This window comes from Dendrobates tinctorius, unplaced genomic scaffold, assembly GCF_039654945.1.
Source record: "Dendrobates tinctorius isolate UK_male_01 unplaced genomic scaffold, ASM3965494v1 ptg000082l, whole genome shotgun sequence".
NCBI lineage: Eukaryota > Metazoa > Chordata > Amphibia > Anura > Dendrobatidae > Dendrobates > Dendrobates tinctorius.
The window spans coordinates 5,331,608-5,344,475 of NW_027361750.1; the positions used below are offsets into that span (position 1 = coordinate 5,331,608).

At 44.6% G+C, this 12,868-nt stretch overlaps 1 protein-coding gene and 1 long non-coding RNA gene across 2 annotated transcripts in view; one reads left to right on the forward strand and one right to left on the reverse strand.

Annotated features, from left to right (window-relative positions):
• The window catches only part of LOC141096937 (uncharacterized), a 51,058-nt gene extending 41,207 nt beyond the window's left edge, over window positions 1-9,851 (forward strand). The window contains exon 4 of the long non-coding RNA XR_012233816.1: window positions 9,653-9,851. This is a non-coding gene — a long non-coding RNA (uncharacterized lncRNA). The remainder of the gene's footprint in view (window positions 1-9,652) is intronic.
• CPA6 (carboxypeptidase A6) overlaps window positions 1-12,868 on the reverse strand; it is a 186,243-nt gene that overhangs the window by 72,324 nt on the left and 101,051 nt on the right. The window contains exons 2-3 of the mRNA XM_073583855.1: window positions 9,781-9,856; window positions 1,732-1,856 (exon numbers count right to left, since the gene is read on the reverse strand). Of these exons, the coding sequence (XP_073439956.1) occupies window positions 1,732-1,856; window positions 9,781-9,856 (201 nt within the window). The remainder of the gene's footprint in view (window positions 1-1,731; window positions 1,857-9,780; window positions 9,857-12,868) is intronic.

Consider the following 12,868-nt stretch of genomic DNA (forward strand, 5'->3'; position numbering starts at 1 on the left):
ATGGGAAAACAAGTTACATACAATAATTGACCCTCCTGACCTTGAACAGGCATGCTCCCTCTCGTAGGCCTCTACCATTTCCTTATCACTACAAGAGACCCACTTCAAACTTTTGACGAGATGGTATTATACCCCTGTAAGACTCCATAGAATCAACCCTGACAATTCTCCGCTCCGTTGGAGGGGTTGTGGAAAGCCAGGAAATATTTTGCATGTATTTTGGCAATGTCCCCAAATTGTTCCCTTTTGGAGAAAGGTTTAAAATCTTATCGATTTTATCTTAGAAACGCGACTTATTTTGTCTCATCGTCTGGCCCTTTCTCTAGACGCTGACAAAATTGACCCTACTAACAGGCTGTTGATTATGCACATTTTCCTAGTTTCCAATATAGCTTTCCTTTGGAAAAATCCAAAAACTCCACAAAATAACGATATTATAGACAAAATTAGCCTTCATCATTCCTTTGAACTGAAATTTGCACATATGCATGATCAATTTGCCAAGCATGCTAGGAAATGGTCTAGATGGCTGGAGCTGTTCTCTTAAGGTCTTCAACCAGAGTGCGCCTGCCTAGGCCCCTTTGGGGTTAGGTCTTTGGCTTGGAACAAGTTTAATATATTATATGCTTAAATACTTACCTTTGTAATAGTTCATTGTATAATATGCTTCTGCATTAACAAGTTACATTTTATGTATTCTTTACATTTGGACATTGTTGTCCTTCCTCTTTTCCTTCTTTTCATCTTTCCTTCCCTCCCCTACACCTCTTCCCCATTTATTAAAACTCCAATAAAACGTTTGGATAACAAAATGGAACAGCAAGCTGCATGCCCAACCTCGACTCCATTTATGGTTTAGGACTAAAAGAAAACCAGAGTGTAGCGCTTAAAGGCAATCTGTCAGCAGGTTTTTGCTACCTCATCTGAGAGCAGCATGTTGTAGGTGAAGAGACACTGAATCCAAAGATGTATCACTTAGTTTACTAGGTGCAACCATTCTCAAACACTCAGAGCTTTTAGATTTAGAATGAAGCAAAGCTGAGGAAGCTAGCCCCGCCCATACCAGGCTCTTCATGTACAAAGTCCATAGACGGTGAAGTGTTTAGTTGCCAGACTAGTTCTGCAATGTTAATCTCTTAGTGACAATTCCTTCACAGTTAGTAAACAACATGACATACTTTGATAAGTGACACATCTCCGAATTCTGTGCTTCAGCCTCAGTCTCCAGCTGTCTTCAGATTACATAGCAAAATCTTGCTTACATATTCCCTTTAGTAGCCTCAAAGGAATTGAATGGAGCTCAGGTAGAGCATGTTCAATGCCGCTCCATTCTAATAGTGTTCCACCGTTAAATAAGTCCACACCCATATTTAAAAAATTATCACATATTTTTAGTTTTCACAGGACAACCCATTAAATTTCAGTGCTGGAATGTACTGTTAAGTAGATATAGAGAAAAAAAATGTAATATATTGCATGCACCACATTTACTATCTTTTAAATGTACCATACTTTATGCCTCAATCTCAGGTATTTATTAGTGTGTAGAAAATGTGGCATAGCTAAAAAGATTGGTAAAATGCACCAGATTTGTGTATGTGTTTTTGGCATAAAATATTGATATATATACGAGTAAAGCGATGGTGTAATCGAGAGGAAAGAGCTGCCTTTTTTTCTTGATAAATAACTTATATGAGTTATCGTATCTATTAGTTTTGCACATGCCCTTACCTGTGCTGCACGTTGGCTTTTCTCAGGTATGTCAGCAAAGCCTCAGAGCTGATATTAGATATGTGAACATCAGTGATGGTGTTATTTAGGATGTTGCTGAAACTGCTGGGCTGCCACAGATCCACCTGCAGTGCAAGAACTAACCTGTCAATCACATTCATGTATTGTACGCAATGACACAGACACACACGGGGGACAGGCATCACTTGTAATCTCAGAAAGGTGAAATGTCTTACAGTGATATTAAGAAATGTGTCCCTATAGCCTATTAACCCCTTTACCCCTTAAGGGGGTTTGCACCTTATCAGGCCAATTTTTGCAATTCTGACCACTTTCATTTTATGAAGTAATAAATCTGGAACGCTTCAACGGATCCCGGTGATTCTGAGATTAATTTTCATGACATATTGTACTTCATGCTAGTCATGATAGTGATAACATTTCTTTGATATTGCATTTATTTGTGGAAAAAAAATGGAAAAAAAAAAAAAAATTTAGAAAATTTCGTAATTTTCCAACTTTGAATTTTCATGCCCTTAAATCACAGAGATACAATAAGTCACACAAAATGCTTAATAAGTAACATTTCCCACAGGTCTACATTACATCATCACAATTTTGGAACCAAAATTTTTATTGTTTGGAAGTTATAGGGGTTAAACGTTGACCAGTGATTTCTTTTTTTTACAGCAAAATTTACAAAACCATTTTTTTAGGGACTACTCTTCAGGTGCTTCACAGGAATTTTTGGAATGTGGAAAAAAAGGAACACTGAAGTTTCTTTCACAAAAAATTTCCTTCAGATCCAAATATTTTTTATTTTGACAAGGGTAATGGGAAATAATAGATGCCAAAATTGTTGTGTAATTTCTCATGAGCATGCTGATATCCCATATGATGGAGAAAACCACTGTTTGGGCGCACGGCAGAGCTTGGAAGGGAAGGAGCGCCATTTGACTTTTTGAATGCAAAATTTGCTGGACGCCATGTCGCAATTGGAAAGCCTCTAATGTGCCTAAACAGTGAAAATCCACCGCAAGTGACACCATTTTGGAAACTAGACCCCTCAAGGAACTGATCTAGATGTGTGGTGAGCACCTTGAATACTCAGCTGCTTCACAGAAGTTTATAACGTTGAGCCGGAAAAATAAAAAAACAATGTTCCCCATAAATTTTTTTTCAGCACAAAATATTGCATTTTCATAATGGTAACAGGAGAAATTGTACCATACAGTTTGCTGTGCAATTTCTCCTGAGTATGCATGACACAGCTCGTAAGGGAAGGAGCGTCATTTGACTTTTTCAATGTAAAATTTCCTGGAATCATTTGCGAACGTGATGTCCCATTTGGAGAGCCCCGGATGTGCCTAAACAGGGGAACCCCCCACAAATGATCCCATTTTGGAAACTAGACCCCTAAAGGAATGTATTTAGATGCATGGTGAGCATCTTCAACCCCCAGGTGCTTCATAGAAGTTTATAACGTTGAGCCATGAAAATAAAAAAAAATCACATTTTACCACAAAAATGTTATTTTGGCCCCAAATTTTGCATTTTCCTAAGGGTTACAGGAAAAATTGCACCATACAATTTATAGTGAAATTTCTCCTCAATATGCTGATACACCATATTTGGGGGAATACTTCTTTTGAGGCATAGTGTAAAACTCAGAAGGAAAGAGGCGCCATATTGGAGTTCAGATTTTTCTGGAATGGTTTGAAGCTGCCATGTCACATTGGAAGAGCTCCTGAGATGCCAGAACAGCAGAAAACCCCTATATGTGAAATCATTTTACAAATTACACTCCCCAATGAATTCATCTAGTGGTGCAGTGATCATATTAACAAGGGTCAGACTGGGGTGTCTGGGGCTCACCAGGGGAATGGACTCTAGGTGCCCACACTACAGCTATATGCAAATATCTGTAAGTCGTTATCCCCATTATAGTGGAGCATTGACTGTAAAACATAGGGGCTCCTGCACGTCTACTGTGTGTGTGCCCCCATAACTGGGATGCACAAATACGGTATTTTACATTACAGTAAAGGTTCTATGGTTAAAACAAGTTATTGCTGATCCATGGACTCCACAGGATAGGTGATCGCTTAGGTCTGATCATTAGAAACTGCACCGATTGGAAGAATGGGGAAGTTTTGTCCCTGACAGGACACTTATCCCCATTTTAAAATGCAGCAGCTACTTCTTTCCACATGTCGATTACTTTAGGACATGACCAGAAAATATGTAATATTTATTTATATAATTGTCTTGTAATATTTTCATTTCCTGTTCTATCCAGATGTCACAGTATCCCAGAATTACAAGCGGAGGATGGTTACCGTCTGCCATATTGGGACACCAAAGTGATGGGTGTCTCAATATGTAAACTGCTGCTGGTTCCCACCTATTGTGCGGTACCACCAGTGGGACACCGTCGCACCACACACACACTCTATACACCGTACACACCACACACTCTCACACACTCACTCACACTCACACAGCCTCTTGCACGGTACCACCAGCGGAACACCGTCGCACTGCGCCTGAGCAGTGAATCATTCAGCTGATCTCGGCGGCAGATGCGCGACGTGTCTACAGGCAGAGGAATCCGGTCACATTAATGGGGTTTTCCCACGAACAAAAGTTCATTTTAAAAACTGTCTGTGTCTGACCGTGTATGGAGCATACCACATCTCCTGAGCAGGGGAGGAAGCAAAAGACAATACTGACATTACAGCAGGGGATCACAGAGGATTCATTTTTTGAGGCAAAATATTTCACTGATGGTTTTTAAACAATATTTTACCTCACAAAATGTATCCTCTGCGATCTCCTGCTGTAATATCAGTATTGTATTTTGCTTCCTCCCCTGCCCAGGAGCTATGGTATGTTCTGTACACAGTTAGACACAGGGGTGAGAGAGACAGAGCACAGGGGGGAGACAGCTCTAACAGGACAGTGTCATGATACCAGTGCTGGGTGACCGGCACTTCTGGGGTTAATGTTCTGATCGCAGTGCAGACTCTCACCTGCACACCTGGGACCTATTATGGTGGCCTCTCATTGGTTCTGGGGAGGCTTCTTATAGCCTCAGGAAGCTCCCATCCCCCGTCAGTCATACTTTCGCCCTTGGCATTGTGTGGTGACCCCTGAGTTTGTTAGTGCTGTGTTCTGGTTGCTTGATTCTCTGTGTATGACTCGGTCTGTTCTCTGGATATCGCTTTGGATTCTGCCTGGTACCTTCTATGTCCGTTTGTTTTTTGAGCGCTGCTTGGCCCTGACTGTCCGTTCTGTCTCATCCATGGTACTATATTGATATCTTGTGTATGACCTTTGGCTTTGTCTGACCTTCCGTCTGTTTATCCCTCCTGTACCTCGCTTGCCTGTATTGTGCCTGACCTCTGCTTTGCCCGACTCTGAGTTTTCTTCCTCCTCTGAAAGCAGGACGCTAAGCCCTGCCCCTTTGCAGTCACATGACCGTTCACATGACCGTAGGTCCTGTGCCTGCTTTCTAAACTTCTACATTTAGGTCCCGTTGTCACGTCTCCGTCAGATTTGGGGCCTGCTGTTCCGGTCGCAGCCACTAGGAGGCACCGGACCGCCACTTCGCCGTCAGACTCGGGGACGGCTGTTCCTGCCTCGACCACTGGGAGGCGCCGTGGTTCTATTACGTCGCCGTCAGACTCAGGGCCTATGGTCCCAGCTTTAGCCACTAGGAGGCGCCGGTCTGTCACGTCACCGTTGGATTCGGGGCCTGCTGTTCCGGTCACGGCCACTAGGAGGCGCCGGACCGCCACTTCACCGTCAGACTCGGGGACGGCTGTTCCTGCCTCGGCCACTGGGAGGCGCCGTGGTTCGCCCGTGAGTTATGGTGGTGACAGAGAAGTGGCTCCTGCGCAGGCATCTGGTGGGCGCAGGCTCCGCCCCTCTGTCAGTCGTCAGGGGGTTACTGCTTCACCATCTAGCCTGGTCCTGGGGGCGGCCCTAATGACATCACCAGTCCAGGAACCTGTGAGGGATGACCTGATCCCTCAAATACCTTGGGACTGGTCTTGCAAGCCGCCGGATATATTCTTGGTTCCCCTGTGTGCTACTTAGTGATTGATTTCTGTTTGACTCTGACCTCAGCCTGGATTTCTGACCCCTCTTTTGCCTGATGATTTTGTACTTCTGCTACTCTCCTGGTTTGTGACCTTGGCCTGGATATTCTGACTCTGCTACTTCCTAACGATTCTGTACCTCTGCAGCCCTCCTGGTTTTTGACTCTGACCTTGGCCTGAATTTGACTCTGCTATTGCCTGCCGTTTTTGTACTTCCCTGACGACCGTCCTGCTCTGGCCGCTGCTCATATTCAGACAGCTACCTCCTGGGCTCTGTTGTAAATCCAGATCCCTGTATAGGGGTAAAGGGTATTGGGGTTGCTCGGGGTGCTGTCTTACTGCAGCCCAGAACCGCAGACGGACATTACACCCGTGCATCGTTATTGTCCGGCTGTTCTTGCCTCCAGGGGTCCCTACGGTGCGGGTGAGTCCCTGCTTAGCACAGGCTGTACGACGGCGATGTAAGGACCCTGACAGACAGTACATGAGGGGAGAACACAGCACAGGAAGGAGAGAGACGGTAGACAGGTCAAAGAAGAAAGCACAGACGGGAGAAGTCCGAGGGAGAAGTCAGCACATGGGGAAAGAGAGAATGGATAGGTGGGTGAGCACATGGGGGGAGAGATTCTCAACACTGCAAAGCCTGTGTCATGATCTGACAGTTTTAAATTGCACTGGGTGAACTTTTTTTTACTTTGGAAAGTTCCAAGGTGTCTTGACTGTCCCCGGTGGTGGTTAGTGGTATTGCACTTTAGGTTTTTGTGCACGTAATTATGCATCAGGTGTGACACCCTATAAAGGTGTGCTAGGGGTGTGCAATCACTGCCTGTGATATTGTGAGATTGTGTTCACTCTGAGTTTGAGAGCCTGGTGGAAGGATGGAGCTGGAGAGGAGTCCTGCACAGCTTAGCCAGGGGGGACGTGTTTCAGCTATGGTGTCTGGACGAAGGGCTGGCATGGCGTGGTGGGGTCGCAGTGATGGTGTCGGCGGGAAGTGTCTGCATGGACTGGTGGAGTGGCGACTATGGAGAGTGGCACTCACCATGTGGGACTTGGCTGCTGAGCTGGACTCAAGCATGCTTGACTTCGTGGCAGAAGCTGGACTCATCTTGGGGACTCTGTTACTAAGCAGCAGCAACTGGTGGTGGACTCTGCTCCAAGGCTGCACTAAGGTGAAGGATCCGGTTATGGTGATGGATCCGGGTGGAGGAGAAGATGCACACAGGTGGTGGGCTCTGTTGCTAGGAGCGTACGCAACAGAGCAAAGCTAAGTGGTGTTTCCCCTGTATTGTCTTTTTCCTCATGTGTGTTGTTAGTGCAGTGGTGGGATTAGTCTCCGCACCGACCTATTCCCTAGTGAGGGTTTAGGGTCAGGGCGAGCAAGGGTTTAAGGTTCGCGTGCGGCAACAGGTGCGGAGCCTGTATAGGGAATGTAAGGAGTGCAGGGACACTGGCTCAGGGGAGCTTAGGAGGTCTCCACGTCCCCCATTCCCTATCGCAGGGCCCACCATTGTTAATGTTACCCAAGTTCCCCCTTTATTATCAGATTATTGTATAACGTGTAATACCTAAATTCGCCAGGTGGAGGCGGCGTATCCACCTGCACGTTTTATTATTTAAATGCGCCCCACTGGAGGCGGTGTATCCAGGGTCACGTGTGTTATGGGGTCGCCTTGCGGTAACCGCTGCGTCCAGAGACACGTGACCATGACAGCCTGCCTCCATCGTGACATTACCGGGCCTCCATCTAGTAAAAACATAATTATCAAACACCTTAAGAAGCTTGATTTGAGTGTCCATTTTTTGTCAATTTGCTGAATCCGATTTTTCATCTAATTTGTCTGTATCCTTTTTTAACACTAGTATGGCATCCATTTTATTGATTGTGTAAAGCACCCCACATCACTACATGAAAATGGTGGTCCTGGTGCGGTGTGTGTGCTGATGTTACCGTGGCGATACGTCTCTGCAGACGCATACTGCGATTTGGTTGGGCAGACCAGGATGAGATGGTATGGAGATGAATGAGGTAGACCAAAGTCTAACAATATATATTTAGTAAACAATTACTTGATGAGAAGTATATACATCAGATAGTAGGCAAAGCACTTTATGAATACTTAATTTGCAGTAAGGAGAGATAGGCACTTTCTGGTTACTTATGGTGACACATTCCTTTCCATACAATTCATAACAGTCTAGCAAGCCATTAATGTAAGCTCCATATTTTCCCTCACAGGTACTCTCAGTTCCCAACTGACTTGTGAGGACCCCACTGGCTAAGGTGCTTTTGCATGATTTCTCACTAGTGTCTTCAAAGTCCATTTTATGAGGGTCACAGGATCCTTGCTGTACCACTGCATCTTCAGATCTCCCTTGGGGAACTCTTGTCCCATTATGGCGAACAAACCTTCCTTTCATTTATAGATAATTGTTTACTTAAGTCCTATTGATCCTTCTGATCAGTCTCCTTTAAGTAGGCCTCCCTGATCTTCTGCCGCCCCTCCCCCCGGGCAAGGTCCTGTACCGTTTAAATGGTCTTTCTGGTCCATATAAGGTCCATTTCCTGCTGCTTACCTGAGTGATTATTTCCCTTTTAATAAGGCCATCCTGGCCTAGACTAAGGTCCTTGTCCTTCCCTTTAGTCTACACTAGGCTTACTGCCTGGAATCCAATTTGCCATTGTTTCTTTACATTTGTTCTGAACATATTATCTCATGGCTTGTGGTCTCCCCTCTTTTCAAGCCGGTCTGCAAGTAGTTAGACCATGGGTTTGCTACTTCTCAAGTACTGTCTCTATCTGCTTACAAACAGGAAATTGCAAACCTGTGTGCCCATGTGACTCCTCCCATCCTGGGCTGTTCCCCAACCGTTAACACTGTCTGCTGCCAACTCACTGTTGTTGGGCAGAAAATAGACAAACAACATTTCAAAATATCACAATGCATTATATACTGTAACCAAAGATAATCAAATATTCAAGGAGGAGTGTGAGCAGCTTCTCCACTCCATTACATATGCAAAGGGGGAAGACACTCAGATGTAGTAGATGGCATCTGGATGTCTGTCTCCAATAGGCGTACACACCCATTAATTATGCATGTCAGAATGCATGTTAGCTCTGTCTGCACCATTATAGTCTATAGCCCCATCAGTGCCTACGCCTAAATCCCGTTTTGAGGTAGTTTGGATGTAAACCTTCAATGAGACCAACGAACGGATGGCAGAAGGTAGTGTGAAAACACCCAAAGTTTACTGGGTGCAGCAATTAGAGTTCTTCGATGCAGTATGAAGTAGAGCAGAGAAAGCTGCCCTCACCATGCCAGCCTCTAGGTCTACTGACAGTGAGCTGCTTTTCACAAGAGGGGTCGAAGTTGACCCAGAGCTCAAGTGCTGTTGTAGTCCAGGCAATGATAATGTCCTAATGATAAAATATTCATTGTAAGTAAACAGCACACAGCCTTACAACTGACACATTGTTGAAATCTGTGTTTTAACCCCTACATCATGCTGTCCACAGATGACATAGCAAAAACTTGCTGACAGATTCCCTTTAATGCAGCTGTGAACTGTGATACACAGAGGCTGTAGAAGCCAAACTAATTAAAACATTAATGAAAAAACCTATGCTTTACAGACACAAATGCATACATTTAAGTGAATAATAAAATAGCACAAGAGTGTACGTAACTTTTAATTTTACTAATTTCTAAGTTTTTTCTATATTATAATCATTGTTTGATTAATTATAATTATGGACTTATTGTTCTTCACATTGTAGCGTGTCCAATACCAACATGTCTAAATCCTTTGTTCAGTTACAGATCTATTTTTGTGGGAGGATGAGGCTTTATAGATGAGTACGACAATCTACTAGTCTGCTCTGTCTAAGCTAATTTCTGGCACTGGAGGTACAGCAATGTTTGGGAGGAGGTGACGGCCTTACCTGCAACTGACTGCACAAATTCTTCACTTCATTCACTTCTTTCTCGCTATGAGGAATGATTCGCACAACTTTGTCTCTGCAGTAAATGAAACAAATACAACAATGAGAAACTGAAGTGCCAGCTGCTAATACTACTATAAAATGTTCACAAAAGCAACAAAAAAAGAGATACTGAAGGCTAATGACAGACTGTGCGTCTCTAAGACTTCCTGCAATGAAGGCGAAGGGGCTTCAAGTTACGCCAGTAATGAAGATGACATGTATTATTTGATAGACATATTCCTTTTCATAAACTTTAATCAAAAGAGGGGAGTTCACCAAAATATGGCATCTCCAATGGGTGTTTGTCTGCTGGTGCATGTACTTTAGGGGCACAGGTAGAAAGGAGATCACCGGCATACACTTAAAAATATTGTTCGATTTTATTAAAAAAAGGACATCCCACAGATTCACATTTACAAATCACTGAGGCTATGATATCTGTTATGACTTCTGAGCTGTCCAATTGCTTTTATGTATGTTCACTGGTAAATTTTTATCTTGTTGACTTCCAATGTGCTGCACCCCTCTCCAGGGTATGCCAGGCTCTGCTTTTTCCACCTCGTTTCTCTCCCCTCTGTTGTGCTGCATGTAGGTTTTTTCAGGTTGCCTGGTATGTCTCAGTGATGTCATCTCCATGATCCTATTTAAGGTCCATTAGGGCACACCTTTGTCTTAACATTATCATTCAAGACTTCAGTTTGATACTATTACGCACGTAGGTGGCCCATGTGGTTACGTGAATCCACTGTGCCACGGGCTGGGCTTCGCTGGGAGGGGTGTAGCTAAGCAGCTACCAGGTGTTCACTGGGGTTCCTGATGGTGGAGTCAGGCTTGGCTGCAGGTAACCGTCAGGTACCATTTCTGGGAGTCCCCCGTATTGCAGCTGCTTACCCCAGGGGTCAGGTACGCAGACATGGATATGCACTCAGACTCCATTCAGACTACTAATTTCTGGATCCTCAAGCAGAACTGTTACTGACACGGAGGGACAGAAAGGATTCAGGCACCCCCTTAATGGCTTCAGGGTTCAGGTGTCACTGATGTGGCTTCAGTGTTTGGAGACTAGTTGTAGCAGTCCAGAAACTCGGAAAACACATTTAGGACTAGAACGCCAGGACAAGGGGTTTGAGTTCAGGACACTGGCCACACCGGGACCAGAAGTTAGGGTTCAGGACCTGGCCACACTGGAACAAAGAGTTCGGGTTCAGGACATTGGCCATGCCAGGACCAGGGGAACTAACAACTGCACTGGTAGAACACCACACTACCTAGTGAACTAAATGTGTTGCTTGGAGACTCCCTAAGTGAGAGGGACTCTTTTAGACAAGATGTCTGTTAGCTATTCCCTGGGAGCCATCTTGCAGGTGAACATTAACACTAAATGTTTCTCAGCTATAGGTTGAGGGCATCTATGTATATGTGCGCACTGTCCCTTTAAGAAATGTGGCACGCACGCACAGACCAGGGTGCAGGAAGCAAAGAACATTCAGTGGACAACACTTTGGGGCCAGGGTTGTGAGTATGCCATCGTCTCTGCATGGAGGGGCAAAGGAAAACAATGCAGGGGTGCTGGCCATAGTGTTACAGATACACTCCACCTTCTGTGCACACTGCGCTTTACAGGCTTTAATGCCTGCTCACTTCCTCTCCATCCACCCTGCTGCTTCTAAGATTCCTGAGTGTGCCACGTCCTTGCTCCGCACATGCCATCCTGCTAGCTGCACCAACTCAACAGGGTCTTTGTACCCATCCAGGCCTGGGGCTTAAAGATGTTGTCCTTTCCAAATCATTAAGTCTGCTGTCACCGGGGATTTGCCGGTTTTTGACCAGGGATTGGAGGGTATGTATAAGTTGTACACACTTCTGGCAAGTGTATAGAGCAAGGCCACGCCTTCTAGACAGGCCCTGGCCTGGAGTATGTGTGACTCATACATACCGTCCAGTCCCAAATCAGAAAAAAAGGACTTTACAAGGTAAGCCTCACACATTGGCGATTTCTGGACTGGCTACCTTTGCTTCTACTTCATCTCCTACACACTGTACCTTTTTGCTGGCATATTAGTGATGTCACATTTGATTTTGTCCATAGCCCCCTTGTCTCATATTGTGTTTATTTGTTACCTGTTATCTATCTGGAAACCAGTCTTGTACCACAATCCTAACAAAGTGATTAGAAACAGAGAAAATGATGCTGTTTGGTAGATTCCTTCCCTGAGCATTACAGAGATCTGATTACGACACTGTCGTTACTGTATTGTAGGGTATCCCGGGGCCAGGGGCTCCTTTCCTGTCCTTAAAGCTGGGGTGCCCTAGCTATCCCTGTTCCCCGGATTACTTCTAATGGTTAAGACCGTGTATTTTGCTGAGCTCCTGTATCCGCTCAGTCTGTTCCCATCCCCTACCCAGGGAAGAGTGGAGTAGTAGTGTATGACTATACACCAACCAGACTAACAAGTTAATACAAAGAGGGATAAAGGAAAATTTCAATCAAACAAAAAATGGACTCACAAACAGAGGGAGATACCAGGGAGTGAAGGATGGGGAAAAATGTAAGAGAAGGAGAGGATATGCACACAACCAAAAACTAGAAAGTCTTAGATAAATCCACCAAATTCTTTCTCAAACAACACACCACCATCTCCTGAACCAGCATGAATCTAACTCTGGAAATGCTTAGTTTATATAGGAGAAGGGAGTGGCAAACTGTCACAGGTTTACTCCCAAAGAGGGAAACCAGAAGACCGCGGAGTCTAATTTATCCTATTCCTGCACGGAATAGAAGCACTTCACCTTCATATTAAACGGTGTAAATTTCTTTGGGCAGTGCAGGGTTTAATCTACTCTGTTGAGAACTCCAGGAGCTAAAGCTCTCAGCTGTTCACTGTTAGCACTCCCATCTCCTATATAAACTGAGTCCTGGCTAGCACTCATTGTCAAAGATATCTTTTGCTGCATGGCGGGAGGTTGTTGTTGGTAGTTATTGGAGAAGGCGTTTGGTGGATTTATCTGTGACTGTTGCTAGGTTTTGAGAGTGAGATAATTCCCT